The sequence below is a fragment of the Rhopalosiphum maidis genome, chromosome 1 (genome assembly GCF_003676215.2).
Source record: "Rhopalosiphum maidis isolate BTI-1 chromosome 1, ASM367621v3, whole genome shotgun sequence".
Taxonomy (NCBI): Eukaryota; Metazoa; Arthropoda; class Insecta; order Hemiptera; family Aphididae; genus Rhopalosiphum; species Rhopalosiphum maidis.
In genome coordinates, this window is record NC_040877.1 from 3,351,639 (window position 1) to 3,370,843 (window position 19,205).

The following is a 19,205-nucleotide window of genomic DNA, read 5'->3' on the forward strand; positions in this document are numbered from 1 at the left end:
ACATTTGAAATTTTAGATTTTTTTTTCTATAAATGTAGACAAAAGATTTTCACTTGGTAAAAATGCTATATTATTGTATTAGGTCTTTCATCCTTTAACTTTTTAATCTTTAAATCATTATATATATATACAATGAGACGCTTCACTATTTGTGGAGCCCCCAATGGCGGACACTTGATATTTTAAAAAAGGTCGCCAACCACAAACCGAGGCTTTATTGAGCCAGAGTATCGTGAATTTATATACATATGAAGATGAGGAAATAGGAAGAAAGAATTTAAATCATTTTGAGGAGATATATAAAAGTTTAATTTTGTGCCGAGAAAGCCGAACGGCATAAAACTCGAACTAAAAGAAATAATTAGGATAATATTAGCGACATATACTGTTAATAATAATAATAATAATTTTATAATTTCTAAAAAACCTCACGAGGGGGCCCCAACACTCGTAGACGTCGAGGGCACACATTACAACCATAACTCGTTATGTATAATTCTTATAATATAGAAAAATGTAGTACTCATATACCAGCCGGATATACAAATACATATATTTACAAACAAAAACATAAACACCACGTCACTTATCGTTGTTGCTCACTCAGCATATCCGACAGAGGAACGATCATGGGCGCCCTACTCCATGATAATTGTGTGAAACACTATATGGCAATTTGAGAAGGGGCGTACTTGATGACCATCTGGTCAGTGCAAAGGAACGGAAGTGGTTTTTTTTTCTTAATTTATCGGCAGTTGCTAGCACAGCGGTTATCGTAACGCGTAGGGCTTCGCGCATGATAACGGCGTTAACGGAGAACTGTAAGCACGCGGCGCGACACGCTAGGAGTACTTTTATTTATTATAATTATTTAATATAGATCTTACGTTATAACAACAAACATATATTAAGAAGTCAAATTTATAACTACCAATGAAATAATTTATTGCCATTGAATATAAATAGTTAATACATACATTGGTACATTTCCATTTAACATAGATAGTTAAAATTATTTGATTTTTTAATATTAATTTCTTTAACTGTAGACTCAAGATTTTCATATCCCTGCCCATTTTTTCGTTCATGTATATAACTATGTTAAAGCAATCAAAACTGCAATTCCTGATTTCAAAATTGGGTTGTATGTGAAAGCAACAGGCATGATGTTTTATGATAATAATAGAACATCTTCGGATTGTAAGTTTATTAACATTAAACAACAGTAAATATTTCATTTAAATATGTATAAAATATAAATGATTCAATATCTTAATCGCGCAATAGGTTTAAAATTAGAATTATTAAATCTATTTACTATATTAAGTAAAATAAAAATATATTCTATGTTATATTTTGTGTAAAAGGGTTTGATTTTACAACATTAAACGAAGTAATGGATTACTATGTGATTGGATTCGATAATTTTAATTTGTGTACAGATGAATTTTTAAATGGTGGAATTGTACCTTTAGATCCACCAAATCCTACTGTATTAATATATACCTTGGTAAGTTTGGTATCATACACTCGAGTTAATATTGAGATTGAAAATATTATGCTTTTTTCAGTATAAATTTAAAATTGCTTTAAATGGATCCGCCATTGCAAAGGACAAAGTTTATTTCGAATTTTCAGTAAATCCTACATTGAAGGCAGAGGCAGAAGAAGAATTTATCCCATGTGAAATATCATATAATGAGGTATAATAATGTATCTTTAATTCAATATATCCAACAGTTAGAAAAATTATAATTTATTCACATCACATAATTTACATAATTTATCAACTTGTAAAACCGATGTTATTTTCTCTATGTACGTATGTGACTAAATATAATAGGTATTTGTACAAGAAATTATTGAAATGTATTAAGTTAAGTAAAACTAAAGAAATAAGTTAAAAAGACATAAATTAAGTATTTTATTGTTAATTTATATGAATAAGTAGTATATTTAAAGGTAAATTGTTAGGAATTAAGAGTTGTTGTTATTTGCGTTATGTTTTTAATTGTTTACGTAAATTGATAGCTTGTGGTTTTATTTAGGTTTTACGGTTTCAATCAACTTTTTCTACCACAGTTTTCTTTCTCCGTCTATCTTTATGTACGATATTTTCTAATGTAATACACTGTGAGTGTATTTGATCATACTATTCTTGATTCTACTTCTGCTATTCTGGCTGATGACCCCTAATTTTTCTTCTAATTTACCAAAGTTTCAACAGGCTGTTCAATTTAAGACATTTCCCCACCTACTTGAGTCATTTATATCCAATAGGTAGGTACCTAAGTATGCCACGTTTTTAGTAGAGTTTCTGATTTCTTTATATTTACTCTCATTCTAAACACACCATTTTCTAAGATTTGTCCATAACTCCGCCAATGCACTTTTCTCTAAAAACAACAAAACAACAAATATTTTATTTGTCTTCCATAGTTACTGCGCTCGTTTTAAATCTATATTTTATATTATATAACTGATTGTAAAGTAGTTAAGTAAAGGAGTTTGATTGAAACTATTGAAAATTCAAAGATTAATTTTTAATAAAAATTTTTTCTAATACATACTATCCTTGGTTCGTTATAGATATCTTTAATTTAATTTCATTGTTCACGTTTTTGTGTTTTTCATATTTTTTGCGCTATCACCTATGTATTTAAAATCTTTTATAACTAAATACTTTGTTTTATCTTCAATGTTAACTTCCAAGTTCGTTGATTTAGCTACTTTTTATTATACTATTTTTATTGTCATTTGCTTATGAGATGTGTAATTCACTATGTCTATATAATATTTATAAGCAGAGAGTGTGTTATTGAACAATATCTGCATACCTTGGCGAAATTTTTTAGTTAACAATTCATTACATTTAAAATTTTTATAGCTGAGGATCGAAAATTTATTATAAGGTTTCTCAAAGATAGTTCATACTCTAACCATAAATTTAAAAGATATATAAATAATTTTTTTTTTATATAGACATTTTATGAAAACTGTTGATATATTTAAACGAAAAAGAACTGAAGATAAAAGTTATTTTTTTGCAATTGATATAGTGAACCGGTATTCGGCAACCTATCTTTATACATAATTTAAAGTGCCAATTTATGGTATCACATATACTTTATTTTCAATATCAAAAATTTATTTACATATATATGGAGGGTAAATTTAATCCGGGCTGTACTACTGGCTTGAGAGGTCATATTATTAGGATACAATATTTTGGGAGGCACTTAAGTGGCTCGGAGCGAACTCCTGAACAGGCACGCCGGGTGTGCCTTTATTCATAGTCCTGATAAGGATTTTTTTATGATCAATCGCAATGGTAGATCAATTGAGAGAGTGATGACTTACGCAACCACGAAGGACACTGCGTGACCGGTGGCTAAGGTGGATGACAACCGCGTGTAAAGTTGCTGGTAGTCGACCGTTATTGCCAGAGATGCGTCAGCAGTAGTTGATATATTTTATCAACTATAAACGGCGTCGTTATCGTTGATCGTCGCCTCGTTCTTGCCTTTACTTCACCAGATTCGATCATTATTACGTTCTTGCATTCGTTTGCTCGCCGTTACTCGCCGCTGGAATCGTTCTTCGCACAATATTTCTTCTGTAAAATCGACGCCTCGTATTTACGAGTGTTACTGCTCTGTGTTTTCGGTTTCAAATCTTGAATTTTGATGTGTATTCTTGTCGAAGAATGGATGAAGAGTGATTTCATCTGTTCGAATACACCCGTATATATATCTCGATTGCCGTACCGAAGTGTTAATATCCTAGCTGGGCGGCCGATTTGGTATCTGTACAGTTTCTTATGTTATTTGGACGGTATTTGTCTTACAAAGGTTGGATTGATATCTGTGTGACGGGGACGACCTCCTCTATCCATAGATATCTTTTAATTATTTGAATAGATGGCAGGTAATTTGCCTTTAAAGTGGTGCTTATTTCTGGTTGATTGACATGGTGTAGTGATACATGTTACCTATCCACACAAAATACGCATATTATGTGTTGGCCCTGAAAGGGCCGTTTTCGTGGATGAGTGCTCCGTTACACAATTTAAAAATATTAATATATTTTATTATATATAAGGGCGCCTTATACAATAAGATTTTTAAATTTAATATTTGGAAAAATTAAATTAACCTGTTGTACTAACTAATAGTAAAATAAATTATTTTAATAGCAATATAAATATATCATTAATTTTACTTAGTAACATTGGTTAGCCGAAAGTCTTTTCACAATTTAACAAATAAATTTCATCGAATTATTTCTCAATAATGAGGTTAATTAGAAACCTACTGCCTCATAAGGCTTAGGCATATGCATACTGTATACAAAAATTATAAAACTATTATTATTTTTATATTACTTTTATCTCTCAGAAAATATTTAGATTATATCGATACTTTAAAATGAATTTGGAATTGACTTAAGATGCTAGGATATAACCTACCAGTTCATGCTTGACTGGTTGTTTAGAACGCAATTCACTTATATTGATTTTTAAGGTTATTTGTCTTAGCATCGAAACATTATTATTAGACTTTAAATTGATGTTTATACCAATTTAATAGTTAGATGACGCTTCACCCACTTGTGTTGTCTCGGTCCTACGCATGTACAGTATAGCAAAAACTGTTTCACGTGGAGAAATACCACCATAAGGCTGTAGTCCAAATTAAATAACTCAATTCTCATACTACCTATAGAAAAAAAAACATTAGTTAGTAATGAAACATCGTTTTTAATTTTTTGATATCACTATATATGAAGAAAATTTTGATCGTTTTGAAATCCATTATTTTTTTGTGTTTTTTAAACTTGAATAATTTTTTGTAATTGTGATGTAGAAAAAATAAAAACGATATCTTGTATACCAATACTTCCTCTCTCTAGGTTAAATTGGGTTACTTAATTTTGACTACAGCCCGAGTGGTCTTTGCGCACGTGAACTGTTTTTACTATATTGTATGTCGATATGGCGGAGACAACACATACGGGCGAAACATCCTCTTTTATTTTTTATAAATGTTTACACTGTTTACAGTATTGTGAAAATCCAAACTATAAAGAGTTCATGTGTGTCGATAATCAGGACACATTCTTCGAAAAAGTAATATTATGTTATGTATAATATAATAAATATTATTTACATTTTATTTTCAATTTATAGGGAAAATTTACAAAAGAAAATTCAAAGGGATTCATAGCAAAGTATATAGATTTAATTGATCGCGATCTAAAATGTGAATGTAATGATGATAAGTATGTAACATTTACTATGATTTTAAATGGCTATAATAATTTAGAAAAGGTAACTTGTGCTAAATTAAGTGGTAGCTGAGTAATTAAATTATTTATTATTATCTAATACTATAATCGACAATATATTATTTTTTAATAAATTATTTATTTGAATTAATACCTAACTATTGTAATGTACTAATTAAACCATAAGCATTTAATTATTTGATTATTTAAATTATTATATTATGTATAATATATTTTTTTAAAGTAGCTTGTGTACTTAGAGTATAAGCTTAATCTAGTAACGAACAACTAAATTTGTAGAAAATATGAATTAACTCATACACATAATATATAAAATGTACCAATTACAGATGTCGGGTATAATCCAAATTATAGTTTTAAAATACTCGTAAGATATCAATATAATAATCGTTTTAAGGAATGAAATAGTGTAAATGTTATTGATTGAAATTAAGTTTTTTCACTGAAAATCCTTGGGTTACGATGGACGTGCAGAAATGTACCAATTATGATTAAATTGGAAGTTATATAGTTATTATTTTATTAGTTACTCCCATAATTTTCTCTAATTTAAAACTACATTAACCAATTATAAATTATATTATATATTACTGAGAGGATTTTAGGAATGTCTATATGAGTCGGAGAGCGCATACTTATTGAAAAAAAATTATAAATCCTATTGGGGGATTTATTTATTAAATAATTATAGTAGTATTATAGTACGGGCAGAGCCGTGCCGTGTGGGGACTAGGGGGCATGCGCCCCGGGCGCCAAAAAATTGTAATGCATAATGATAAATAAAATAGGGGCGAATATTTTTAATTTTGCCCTGGGCGCTAAATCTTAACGGCACAGCTCTGAGTACGGGCAACGAAAAGTGATTTGCGATCGTAACGGATTTACCTGCCGTTTGTTATTAGGGCTACTCCAATTGTTTTCTCGCGTAAAATGTAATAAAATATTTATTAAAATAGTAAATATACTCTTTTGTTTATTTTTGTTAAGAAATAAAATTGTTATTCAGTACTTAATTGTTTGTATTGAAACTTGTGTACTTGAAGTATGTTTTTAATATGTAAAATGGTACAATTTGCCATTTTGTTATTCATTATAGTTATAATTAATAAGTATAATTGTTTCCAAAGTAATAACTAATACATTTAATAAAAAAAAGTACAAAAAAAATCATCAATCTGTCGACTTTGTTTTATTTGTTTGAATATAAACATCATATCAACAAAACGTCTACCAAAACATTGTTTTAAAATATTCCCGAATGTAAAAATAATAATTATATATTAATTGCTTCTTTGCTGTACTTATACAATTTATGTTAAAATTATAGATAAGTATACAATAATTTTACCTTTTTCTTTGATCTAAGAAGTGTTATTTTTCTATTTTTCCTTTAGAAATTAATCGGGTTGTGTTTGTTGTTTTTTTTTCAATAAGTTGTTTGGTATACATTTTATTACAATTAAATATAAACAAAAATATCAAAAACAAAATTATTATTAAAATAAAGAAAAAACAGTTAGTAAACAAAAACTAAGTCTTACGTTATGTTGTATACATATTTAGATACTAGATACTTACACTAAATTCAGCTTTATCCCGGTCTGTTATTTTTTCATACGTGACTGCTGAGATGGTACTTCAAATATTTTTCTTGCGTAAAATGTAATTTAATCGTAAAACTTTTAATGTTTACAGGACGTTGTGTTGTAGATTGTAGAAAGCAACTACATAAAAATAAAAATCGTATTCTCAAAACTTGTCAAAATTTAAAATACGCGACAGTAATTTTGGTTGTTGTTTGTCCACTTGCAAATTTTGAGCCCCTAAATATGAAGACTATCGCGGCTTACTTTTCGCTGGTTGTACAATAATTATTACTATTTACTTATTACTTATAACTTATTAGTATCATACAATTCATCACACTTATAAAACATTATTGGAAAAAATTAACCAGATATGAGTTATGAATTGCCTATCTTTAACGCCGTATGATTAAAATATTGAAACACATTATCTTACTTGCCGTATAAAATACTAGACAATTAACTTAACTGTGACACCAATTACCGACAGACGATAATACAAAAAAAATCAAATTATTATAAAATGATCTGTAAGTTATGGCCACTTTAGGCTATACATAACTTATCTTATAAGTTTTTTCATCCACATTAATACATACACATTTTCAACTAGTATAGCAATATTAAAAATTGTTCAAGTATACACTAAGAGACTAAGAGAATAATACTGTATGACTAATAATATATTACTTACGTATATCTTTTATATTATATTAATTTGCTTTATAGAGTACACATAACTTCTCAGAGTTGTTTTTTGTAGCGTTTGAATTTAGCACAATTATTACTAGCTACAGTATCATAGATATTTTTACCAGATATATTTGTTAGTCATCTCTCGAAGTAAATAGTATATATACTTTTTTTTTTTTAAGAAAATATAGTTGCCAACGTAGTATTTGTTATCTCTCTAACCCATCCGCAAAATAGCAAATTTTACGTTCACAAAAATTACTATAAATTAGAGTGAAAGGACCTATTATAGAATTTAAAGTTAAGAACATTATCTAAGGCATCTCATAAGCGTTTTATTATATTTTTATTTTAAAACGAGTTAAGAGTTTTTTAAGATGTATAAACAATTTACAATTTTAAAATACCATCGCCATACCAAGGTCGCTAGTCATACAACCATTTTTATATTTAGCCGTGGTAGCACTGAATATTTGGTAGTTACCTTATCACTGTCATTACGTAATCGCTATCATTATATTTAAAAATGTTAGGTTTAAAATTATTAATTCAACAATGTTATAATATTATGATAATAATCAATAAATAATAAATATTAATATATAATTAAACCATAGTATTCCTACCAAGTACTAGGTATTTTTTTTTTAATTTTGAAAAATTTTCATTCTAATATTTTCAAAATATAATATTAATTACCTAATAAAAATCATTTTATACTGTGCAGTTAGTATTACCCATAAGTATATTTTAGTGCAGATTTAAATATGTCTATTGGTTAAATAAGAGTTTAATTTTATTTCTTTTCTGACCTTGATTGTGTTTGCTAAAAATTTTATTCTGATTGCTGTGTATAATGTCATCAGTAAAGGAGGTTTTCAAAATTAGTTTTCAACTTTTGGCTCAACAAACAGATAATGGTAAGACAATTAGGATCAGTGTAATTACTAATTAACAGGGCTCGGGACTTTATGTGCTTAAAATCTTAAAAATATATGCGCATACATATGCATCAAAAAATATCAAAATATGCCTTTTAATATGCATTTATTTTTAATTAAAAAATACATACTTATTCAAATTTAATTTAAAAAAAACATATCTTTACATATTACTAAAAATTTCTATTTTATACATATTATATTATTAAAAAAAAAATGTCAAACTGTTGAATAGAAGGTCTTTGGATTTTTCAACACTCAGCATCTTTTATATCTAGCAATTACAATTTTTATGTATTAAAAAATAATCATTTTATAATTATAATTATGTACTTATCTGCGTTAGGTAAGTAAAAATAATATTATCTTAAGAGCTAAAAATAAAATGGGTTCCCCGTAACGTTATTGATTGTTGCCTTATTGCCGACAAAATCATGTAGATAAAATTGATTAATTTACTAAAAATATGATTTAAGAGTAAATAATCAAAAATTATTTTAAAATATGCAATAAAAATCAATAAATCTTAAAAATATGCATTTGTAGAAAAAAATTCCAAAATGTGCAAACATATGCACAATAAACTTTTAAACTTTAACTCCAAACACCACAACATAAATTTATACTGGATCAGATTTATTCTATTTACTTCCCGAACAAATATGCAAATGCATAAAGTCTCGAGCCCTACTAATTAACATACCTACCTGTTATAGTATTATGTTACAATTTTATAAATATTATCAATAGTACTACTATTATTTATAAATTATAATAAATGGTAATATTAATAATGAGAAGTGAAATATTAATTAAATAATTAAACATTTTAACAATTTCACTTTTTACAATAACAGCATATATATATATATATATTATATATTATACATATTTCATTGTTTAAATCTGTAATGTGCCTATTTATTAATAATGTATATTGTTTATGTAGGTAAATTTATAATTTTATTTTAATAATTACTAAAATTAATTATGTGTAGTTATCAAGGATTTCTTGAGGCTCACCAAAGATTTTATGGATAATGGACCTAATCTCAGTCTTTATAACAAAGCTGCAGGTATTTTTTTATTGTATTAATTATTTAAAATATTTGTCTACTGTCAATTGTAATAGAATTTTAAGAAAAAAAAATTAATACAATCCTTAAAGAAATAATATTGTTTAGTATTTATAACTTATCTAATCATTTAATTATATTTTAATATTATATCCAGTCACTAATGATTATAATTTATGAATCTGGTCAATAAGTATCAAGTGTAACGGATTTTTAAAAGTGCTGTAGACTCTTATAAAATCAATGATATAATATATATATTGTATAAAACAGTATACTAAGTTGATTGGCAAAATGGTTTGAAATAAATGTTTGATCCATTTTTTCAATTGTTAAATATTTCAGTCAACGAAGGAAACAATTACCTACAAAAATCAATGGCCCAAATTCAAGATTTAAATTATAAAAATTAGTAGTTAGCGTTTTAATATTTTCAGTTATTTAAATAAGTATATATAATTAGACAATTTTAGATTTTAATTTATTATGCAGTAATTGAGATAATAAATAGTAAGCAACTGTTTATAATGTTATAAATTCACTTTTTATAAGTTAATAAAATATAGTACCTATTATAAATTACAATATCATAATATTGTACTACAAAATTAATATATTATGTATTTTTTTATTATTGGTGAAATAAATATATTTTATTTTATTTGTTTATTTTACCTTATTAAATATAAATATTATAAAAATATATTTTATTAAAGAAAAGTTGCAGATTGACGAAGACAAAATTATATCAATCGTAAAAAGTATATGTCTCATGTGTGTGCAAAGTTGTAAACATAAAGTAAGTTAACTGAATAATTTAATTTGAGTATTTTACTGTTGTATAATAATAATTATTGGTTTTATAGCTAACTGATATGGAAATAAAAGAATCACTGACAGAATATGGTTTTAATGATACAAAATTAGACATGATTATATTATTTTATGAAAATCAAAAATCCCATTTACTAGATATTTTATCATCTAGTGCATTTGTATTCCCACACTTCAAAGAACTAGAGTGGCGATATGAAACTGATGTAAGTTATTAAAATTAAGTAAATAGAAATATAATTATTAATTACCATGACAGGCAATTTATTTTTATTTTATTAATTAAAAAAGACTGATTTCTAACATGATAATAGTAACTACACAATTTTTTAACATCAATATTTTCTCTATTAACCATTTTTTCAAGAAACCTACGAATTCAAAATAAATACTTATAACTATAAAATATGCTGAGCAAATTTTGCTTGGTATTAAAGATCAAATATAGGACTTTAAAAACTCAAAATACATTTAAAATTAAGTTTTGATAAAATTTGATAGATTGAATTATATTTTAGTTTAATTTTTGCATAGAGATAACAAAATATTATTCAGATTTCAATGTTTTTGTGTAGTTTCATGCACTATTGCATTCTCTATTTTTACGTGTAGAGTGTTTAATTATAAGTTTAAATTGTGCTTAAGTACTAGTATTACAAATTTTATGCGCTAAAAAATCTTCAAAAAATGCATTTAAATCTCAAAAAAATTAATTAAAAATCAAAATTAAGATTGTACAAATTTTTTTTATAGAGAAAACTATAATTTTAATTATTTTAATACGATTAGCAAAAACTAAAAACTAATTCATAAAATGCTTTAATTGATAAAAATTATCAAAAAAATATAATACAAAGGAAAAAGCCAAAAAAAGACCCACAAATTGTAATTAATGTATAGTAAAAGTTTCAAAATTAAATTTATTTGTACATAATGATTGTACATATTGATGTTCTGCAATAAGCTGAAAAAGAAGTTTCTTACACATTTTTAGCCCTAATTTTAACAAATTTAAAATGATTATAAATCTAATTACTGCAGACTTTGTTATAAAATAAATAAATAAATAAATATATTTTTTTGTTAATTATTATCATTTTACATAAAAATTATGAAAACTGCTACTTATTTTTATGAATTCTATAATTTTTTGTTATGGATTTAACTTTACTTCCTATGTATATTAGGTATTTTTTATCTTTATTATAATAAAATTAATTTCCATTAGCTAAAATAAAATCCAGTAAACAAAAACTATAACTAATCTACCACTAATAATGTTATCTACTAAAACACATTAATACATTTTGTAAATTATTATATTGAAATAGTATGTAGATTAAAATACTTACTTCAAATTGTATTTTTAATAATATATTAATGAATTCTATGTCGAGTAAATTTTACAATGAATACTAAATAGATTAAATAAATCTGTTGACATTCAAAAATTGAAATATTGTTTGGTATTTAAATAGGACTATATTTAAAAACCTTTAAGTGGTATATTTATATATATATATATAATATTTTGAAAGCATAATAATTTAGGAATAAATAATTATATAGATGCAACTAATCATAATATATTATGTATACAGATGGGATCAAGATCTTTATTACATCAAACAGTACCAGTTGTTACATTGAAATTAGATTTAGAAAAAAAAAATATTTTCGAATCATTATTCCTGCAAACAGATCCATTAAACTTGGTTCACATCAAAGATACTCTAGAGGCTGCTTTGAAACAGAACCAATCCCAATGGATACGGAAAATACGTAGAAAATTGAAATGAAGGTATAATTTTTATAAACAATATAAATGACTGATAGTTTGATTAAACATATTCCATGAGATTAAGTTAGTTCAATTTTTAGACTTTATCTTCAGATACAGTTGTTTGAGCAGAAGAAACTGATTTTGAATCGCTCCTTTCATCTTCTAATTTTCCACATACTAGACATGGGAACTTCTTATCTAATGCCAATCTATATTTTGGATGACTAAAATAAAAAAAATAATAATAATAAACAACATTTGTTGATATACCAATAATTTAATCAATACCTACCTAATTGCATATACTATTGGATTGTATACTGCATTTGCTTTAGCAAAAACTGATCCCCAGATTGAAAATAATGGATCAATTGTCATGAATTGAAATATTCCAGCAAAGTTGATAACCATGTATGGTGTCCAAGCCATGAACCATAATGATATTGTCATTAAAGCCACTTTAGCCAGCTTAAATTCTGCACTAGTATTGCTTTGGTCTCCGGATCTTAGAGAAGAAACATTCATTTTTTTTGCTTGTTCCCTCATAGATTTCTCATGCGATGCTACTGCCTATTTCAAAAATTATTTTAGGTTAATGTAATGATTGATTTTACAATGATGTATATTTTTTGTGTCTGTGTATACATGATAATTAGTATTAGTTTTCAAATAATTATATCTAGTTTGTACTTTAAAAAAGGATATAATTAAAAAATTAATGGTATTTTTCAAAATAATCATGAAACAAACAAATGAAACATTAAAATAAAAACAAAAATTTTTAGGCAAATCCAGCTTTTGACAAAATTGTTTGGTTTTTTGGTATAATTCAAAAACTAATAACCATAAAAACTTTGAATTTTTACCAAATATTTACACAATCATTTTCTATACATAATTCAAAACATATTGACTCTTTATAAGCTATGTATAGACAATTTATAAAATTTTATAAATACCGATAAAAAATCTTGAAAATGTGATACAGTTTATGTGAAACTATATGTTAATTTAAAGTTTCATTATAAATATTTCATTTCCTAATTAAAAAAATTACAAAAGTTCAGAGTGACAATTTTTTTTTTTTAAATAGTATTTAAAGTTAAAATTTTGACAAAATCTCAAAATTCATAAAAAATATTTTGTTTATACCTTAAATTAAAAAATTTAATACAAGGTTCTTAATATGTTTTTCAATGTATATTAAAAAAAAAAATGAACTAAAAGTCAAATTAGATTTTTATGACCGTTTGAAGTTCAAGTTTTAACGACATTGGATATTAACCCATTAACTATAACTATAGATAATAACTATTTTATTTAAAAAAATTTTAATTTTTATAGTAATAAAAATAACCGTAATTTACTTAAAAATTTGTGTTAAATGTTTATGTGTATTATAATTTTCTTTACGTGATATAATTTACATATTTTTTTTAAATAATGTCAAAAAAAAAAATTACGGGTCAAAATTCTTAAATATGTAATACAAAATGTCATATAAGCTGTTCTTATATTTGTATAAAATGATTAAAAATACATATGCACAATTTTTTTTATTTGCATTTAAACTAATTTTAAAGTTAATTACATTTTTACAACATTTTTCAAAATCAAGGAAATTACTATTTATAAGTATTTTTACTAAAAAAAATTATAAAATCTTTTTTTTATCTTAGCTAAGGTTTGAAATTGTAGTATAATAATTTGCATAAGATATAAGTATCTCATACTTGAACTAAAAAAATATACAAATACTATTATTTTTTTTTTTATAGATAATTGAAGTTCAAATTTCGACGAAATTATGTATTTTAATAATGAATAATGATGTTGATTATTTTGTTATAATTCAATAATATTATATGCGGGGACTTAAACTTTTACGTATATTATATAAATGTTAATCTTAGTTTACGCAACGACATTTTTGATTTATTTTAAGATATTGTATATTACCTAACCTATTTGTACTGTTTTACATAATTACAGAAAGATATTATTAAATGTTATATTAGTTTATATAACATGGTATAAATATATATTATTATAATAATTAAATACTTATAATAAAATAAATGCATTATTATCGGAAAAATGTAATGATATAGGCTGATAGACCGTCTCCTCTCAGAATCGTTTTTCATTTACAATAATATATCATTGAATTAAAATTTAACACACCCATAACAATAACTCGATTCCTCATGTATAGCAGAGTAGTGTCCATTTACCTACCTTTTTAATTTTTTTTTCTTTTACAGTTTTTAAAACTTACCTTCACAATAAAATAATATGCATAGATGATGACAAGCAATGGTAAATAGTATGCGAAAATTGCGTATATTAATACATAACTACGACTATGCCACGTCAGAGTTAAATAATCAGTGCCACATGCTGTCATGTTTGCTTCTGGTACATATCTACAAAACACATAAATTTAAATTATCCTTTAATTCAATGTATTTCATGTATTATTATTTTTTTTTAATTTACCGGCTCCATCCAAAAAAAGGGGTTAAAGTCCAGAAAAGTCCATGCAGATATATACAAAATATTTGTAATAGCGCTAACTTGGTTGTCATAGGTTTCGCAGATAATCCCTTAAACATGCAAATCGTATTTTATTTTTTATAAGAGTTCACTCAATAAATGATTTTATATAATATCTAAACGTTTTTTTTTTACCTTAACTATTACGTTATAACGATCTAAAGCTATAAAGACCATTGTCCATATTGATGTAACCCCAAATAATGATCCAAACATAGCATACAACTCGCAAGCAAAAGGTCCTTTAACATAATTTTCGTAATTAATTGAAAATATAACATAACGAAATGTATATAGTACCAAACATCCACGTCTCGTAAAAACAATTCCAAACCATTGCCGGACACATGGTGAACATTAAACAGAAATCGGAAAACGCCAAGTTAACTATCAGTAAGTTTGATGGCGTTCTAAGATTTTTTGTACAGGTAAATATATATATCACCATTCCATTACCCACGACCGATAATATGCCCAAGAAGAATATAGTAACACCTAACCATTTGTACCACATTGATTCCATTGGTGGAAATTGATACCTTTGAAATATGGGTACGTTTTAAAATTTGAATTATTTATTGTTATAATATTTTATTGTTCTTACCAAGAAGGATCAACCAGATGCATCATATCTGATGGAACTCGGTCAACCACAGTTTCATTTCCAAAACCTCCTTCAGCTACCCAGTTCGATTCTTGCCGTTCATAATGAGATCCAATTTTATCTAGCATTCTGTAATACCAACCCAAATAACCAGTAGGTACTAACTGTTTATAAGTATAATAGTTAAATTTAGATTACCTAATGCACACTTACTTTGCAAATGTAGGTATACTTAAAAAATTTATTGAATAAATATTTTTGGCGTTTGTGCTAAGAATTCAAGAAGTTCAACAAAAGTTTAAACTGTTTAAAGCCATTTATGTCTAACACGACTCTATCATCGGTACTCCAGTAGAATATGACCATTGAATTGACAGTTAGATATTGAAGTAGTACTGTCGACTGCCGTATATTCTCCGAGGGCTCGTCCAAGAAAGGACTGTAACTTTCTTACACTTCAGTTGTTCCTTTTTAAATAAGAGCCTAGAATTGAAACCCTACCGATGCCATCTTCTACCTGTCTTAAGGGTGTAGTACACTTTTAAATAGATTATTCTTAATGCTGATACCAAGGTTGAGGTTTATTGTAGGGTTTTACTGAACGACTTTGGACGTTATGTAAATTTCTTATCCCGTGAAATAAGTATTATTAAATTAAGTTCCGAACGTCTCAAAAATAATACCTTTTCACAATACAATAAATATGTTTTTGTTAATTTATCTACTAATAATTAGGGTTGCGTATAAAAATATAAAACCAATATTCTATCCAGTCATATGAATCTTGATATCTGTACCTATACGGCAATACCCATTTTTATAAAATTAAAAATTATATAATTCCCTATTAACTTATTATTGTTATTGTTGGTATAGGCTGTTTGAAAGTTCTTTAACCTATTGTTAAATATTTTAAATTAATAAAAAAAAAGGTATCCCTATACTAGCACCGTCTACAAAACAAGCAACCAGCAGACATATTTGAAACTATATTTACTATTTATATACCTAATTATAATACCTATATAGCGTATAGTATATACCATAAACAATACAAATTTCCCGTGTTTGAATTAAAAATGAAAACGGTATTTCGATTAACTAGTAACTACTGTTTAAAAACTAAATTTTATTTTTTTCTTCACACATGGAATATAGGTATGGAAATATTTTAAAAACTATTCTTATGAGAAGCCTTATTAGTACCTATTATGACTTATGAATATTAAAACAAAACATTGGTTTCTGTAGGTGAATAGATATGTCTACATAGACCTTCGATAAATTTTTTTATTTAAAACTTTTTTTTCTTAGTAGTAGGTATACCAATGAATACATTGGTTTTTTTTAATTTCATTTTTTAGCCGAATACTATGTACCGAAAAAATGTTACGTAATAACTAATAATAAATAATAAAACTGTTGAAAGGTGAAAAGCAGAGAAGGAGCTTATTGGTCTCGCCTTTAACACTGTTTATATTTAAGCAAGTTATTACATATTTACAGACGCTATACATAATATTTATGAAATAGGTATAATTTAAATGTTACATAGGTAGGCACTAAAATAAATAAATAATATTATTTAACTTATAAACTTCTAATTATTAACATAGTTAAAATGCAGGGCCTGACTTAATAAAATTAGGGCCAAGTGCACAATTTTTTTTGGGGCCCTCAAGTCAAAAAAATTTTCTAGAAAAATTCTACATAGAGGGGGGGGGAATGTTAATAATAAAAAAAAATATTTATTTGTTAAAAGTGTTAAATACCAAAATACCTATCTCAGAACTCATAAAATATTTGTACTATAAATACAATTTAATTACTTAATTTAGTTACTTGGTCTAGTAAATTAAGGACAATGAAAAGACAATACTAATTAAATAACATAACAAAACTATCCTATATTAAAATATTATAAATACTTCAAAATTTTATTATATAAATTAAAATTAAAATTAATTAATATCAGTCTTCCATAAAATTATAAAAATGGAAAATAACTTATTAATTTAATAATTTATTCTATATTATTAAAATTAAATAAAAAATGACCAATTTCTATTTAAATTTTATCATAAAATAGTTTAAAATTTAAAATTAGTTATTAGGTATCAAATATTTCTGATGTTCAAATAATTTTCTATTATTATTATTTTAATTTTTTGTGATAGTAACTTATTAGCACGGGGGTATGGAATGACAAAAATAACCAAAATTTAATATACTTAATATACTAAAGTCTAAACATTGACAGTTGGTATTACATTTTAGAAAATACATTTTTATGGAATTAATTAAAAAAAAATAATTTTCTACAACTTACAGAGCCCGGGGGCCCCCAGAAATTGGGGGTCAAGAGCAAGTGCACTTGCATAAATCAGGGTCTGCTAAAATGTTTAAAATATTTTGTACTTCTTCAGTATTTTAAATATATTACATTTTTAAATGTTAAACCTTAAACACAAATTATAGTTACTGAACGAATTTGAGCTTTATTTTCGTTTGTTAATGTTTCTTCGCGTTTTTTATTTGATGAAAATTGCTAGAAATCTTATAACTAATTAAATTCGCCCTTGATCAAATTATAATTCTTAAATTTAAGTTACAAATATCATTGGTACGAACTACGAAGACACGACGAGTTATTTAATATCTAGTTTTTGAAACCATATAATTTTAACATTCTAGCTAGTACTAATAGTACCAAGGCGCCCGTAGGGAAAATTTGACGTGTTTTACGCCCTAATTTTGAAGTTGCCATTCGTAATTAATTAGTTCTTATTTTATATTAATAAACTAGCGGCCCGTGAAACTCGGTGGAAGTGAGTACCCTAGGACGGAATCACGACTTGGGAGAAATTCTAGTTATCCATAACCACAAGACTAACTGAAAAATAGGGGTTCAAACATCACTATTTCATTGAAATTGTTCCCCTGATTGGCGCCTACATGATTAGACAACCTTTTTGATAAGTACTGTTATATATATATGTATATTTTTATACAGGTTTATAAAAATCCAAAACAATATAATTTTAAAATTATATCCCGTTTTTCTAATTGTCATTAGTAATATTTACTTACTACATTTATTAAATTTGTATTTTAAAATTTAAACTTATGGAAGAGGGAGAATGCAGTGGTCAGTGATTGACAGACGACATACTCTATAATCTGTACCAGTATATCACAGATTCTGTAGCTACTGTAATATTCGATCCAAATATTTTCTATTAATGTTTGTACTTATAAGTATACTTATTATACTTAGTATACTAATTTATGATTATCACAAAAAAAAAATTAGAATTACATCTAATCACTTATAAATTAAATGGATATTTTACCCCCAATATTTTTATGTGGACATTTCTCCCCCAATTTTTTTCAAGTTTATACTATTTAATAAGAAATTATTTTTTTAAATAAAACATAAAAATATAAAAAATTACTTTTAAAATAATAAATAAGTAAATAAATATAATAGGTTGCTGAAAGATAGTCTGCATAAGATATAATTAATAATTAATAAAAATGGCTGAAAATGATACATTTTGTAAAAAACATTTGATATGATTGAAATTAAAAATTAGATATTATTTTATAAAATTATTAAATAGTAAATAAAAAAAAAAAGTTGGGTAAATATCTGCATCAAAAATAGCCGAGAGGAAAATGTCCTATTATTCCGAAAATATTTGAGTCAGGTGAGATGTTCGCGATTCGCTTTTAACTAGCCTATAATATTTTGAGTGAGTAGCCGACATTTTTCGGTAGCTTGTCAGCCCAATTTGGGCCTGGGACTATATAACACGGACA

At 25.7% G+C, this 19,205-nt stretch overlaps 3 protein-coding genes across 11 annotated transcripts; 2 read left to right on the forward strand and 1 right to left on the reverse strand.

Moving 5' to 3' along the window:
- The first annotated feature begins 909 nt into the window (after positions 1-909).
- LOC113554745 lies at positions 910-5,359 on the forward strand. The gene is made up of 6 exons (XM_026958747.1): positions 910-981; positions 1,050-1,200; positions 1,368-1,510; positions 1,572-1,703; positions 5,063-5,128; positions 5,189-5,359. The coding sequence occupies exons 2-6, from the start codon at positions 1,164-1,166 to the stop codon at positions 5,357-5,359; spliced, it is 549 nt and encodes a 182-aa protein (XP_026814548.1). The 5' UTR covers positions 910-981; positions 1,050-1,163.
- A 2,855-nt stretch (positions 5,360-8,214) lies between these two features.
- LOC113549924 (COMM domain-containing protein 2) lies at positions 8,215-14,891 on the forward strand. 6 transcript variants are annotated; one of them, XM_026951447.1, is made up of 6 exons: positions 8,215-8,506; positions 9,526-9,603; positions 10,320-10,402; positions 10,470-10,643; positions 12,039-12,238; positions 13,999-14,059. In XM_026951447.1, exons 1-5 carry the CDS (start codon positions 8,443-8,445, stop codon positions 12,234-12,236), a joined length of 597 nt encoding a protein of 198 aa, XP_026807248.1. In that variant the 5' UTR covers positions 8,215-8,442; the 3' UTR covers positions 12,237-12,238; positions 13,999-14,059. The 6 variants fall into 6 exon arrangements, with proteins under 6 accessions (XP_026807248.1, XP_026807250.1, XP_026807251.1 ...); XM_026951446.1 differs by lacking the exon at positions 13,999-14,059 and adding an exon at positions 14,485-14,891 and having other exon boundaries at positions 8,216-8,506; XM_026951445.1 differs by lacking the exon at positions 13,999-14,059 and adding an exon at positions 12,319-12,501 and having other exon boundaries at positions 8,216-8,506.
- Positions 12,027-15,828, reverse strand: LOC113549923 (opsin-1-like). 4 transcript variants are annotated; one of them, XM_026951440.1, is made up of 8 exons: positions 15,594-15,828; positions 15,381-15,509; positions 15,077-15,315; positions 14,912-15,018; positions 14,720-14,826; positions 14,499-14,646; positions 12,513-12,790; positions 12,315-12,444 (listed from the first exon to the last, which is right to left on the reverse strand). In XM_026951440.1, the coding sequence occupies exons 2-8, from the start codon at positions 15,506-15,508 to the stop codon at positions 12,315-12,317; spliced, it is 1,137 nt and encodes a 378-aa protein (XP_026807241.1). In that variant the 5' UTR covers position 15,509; positions 15,594-15,828. The 4 variants fall into 4 exon arrangements, with proteins under 4 accessions (XP_026807243.1, XP_026807241.1, XP_026807244.1 ...); XM_026951443.1 differs by having other exon boundaries at positions 15,381-15,540; XM_026951442.1 differs by lacking the exon at positions 15,594-15,828 and having other exon boundaries at positions 12,027-12,444; positions 15,381-15,508.
- Between the last annotated feature and the right edge of the window lie 3,377 nt (positions 15,829-19,205).

Coding starts and splice junctions, on each gene's coding strand:
- LOC113554745 (XM_026958747.1), top strand. CDS start 1,164: ATGATGTTTTATGATAATAATAGAACATCTTCGGATT. Junction 1,201..1,367: donor TAATAGAACATCTTCGGATT/GTAAGTTTATTA, acceptor TTTGTGTAAAAG/GGTTTGATTTTACAACATTA. Junction 1,511..1,571: donor CTGTATTAATATATACCTTG/GTAAGTTTGGTA, acceptor TGCTTTTTTCAG/TATAAATTTAAAATTGCTTT.
- LOC113549924 (XM_026951447.1), top strand. CDS start 8,443: ATGTCATCAGTAAAGGAGGTTTTCAAAATTAGTTTTCAACTTTTGGCT. Junction 10,403..10,469: donor TGCAAAGTTGTAAACATAAA/GTAAGTTAACTG, acceptor TTGGTTTTATAG/CTAACTGATATGGAAATAAA. Junction 10,644..12,038: donor AGTGGCGATATGAAACTGAT/GTAAGTTATTAA, acceptor TTATGTATACAG/ATGGGATCAAGATCTTTATT.
- LOC113549923 (XM_026951442.1), bottom strand. CDS start 15,508: ATGCTAGATAAAATTGGATCTCATTATGAACGGCAAGAATCGAACTGG. Junction 15,316..15,380: donor CATCTGGTTGATCCTTCTTG/GTAAGAACAATA, acceptor CATATTTCAAAG/GTATCAATTTCCACCAATGG. Junction 14,647..14,719: donor CCTTTTTTTGGATGGAGCCG/GTAAATTAAAAA, acceptor TGTGTTTTGTAG/ATATGTACCAGAAGCAAACA.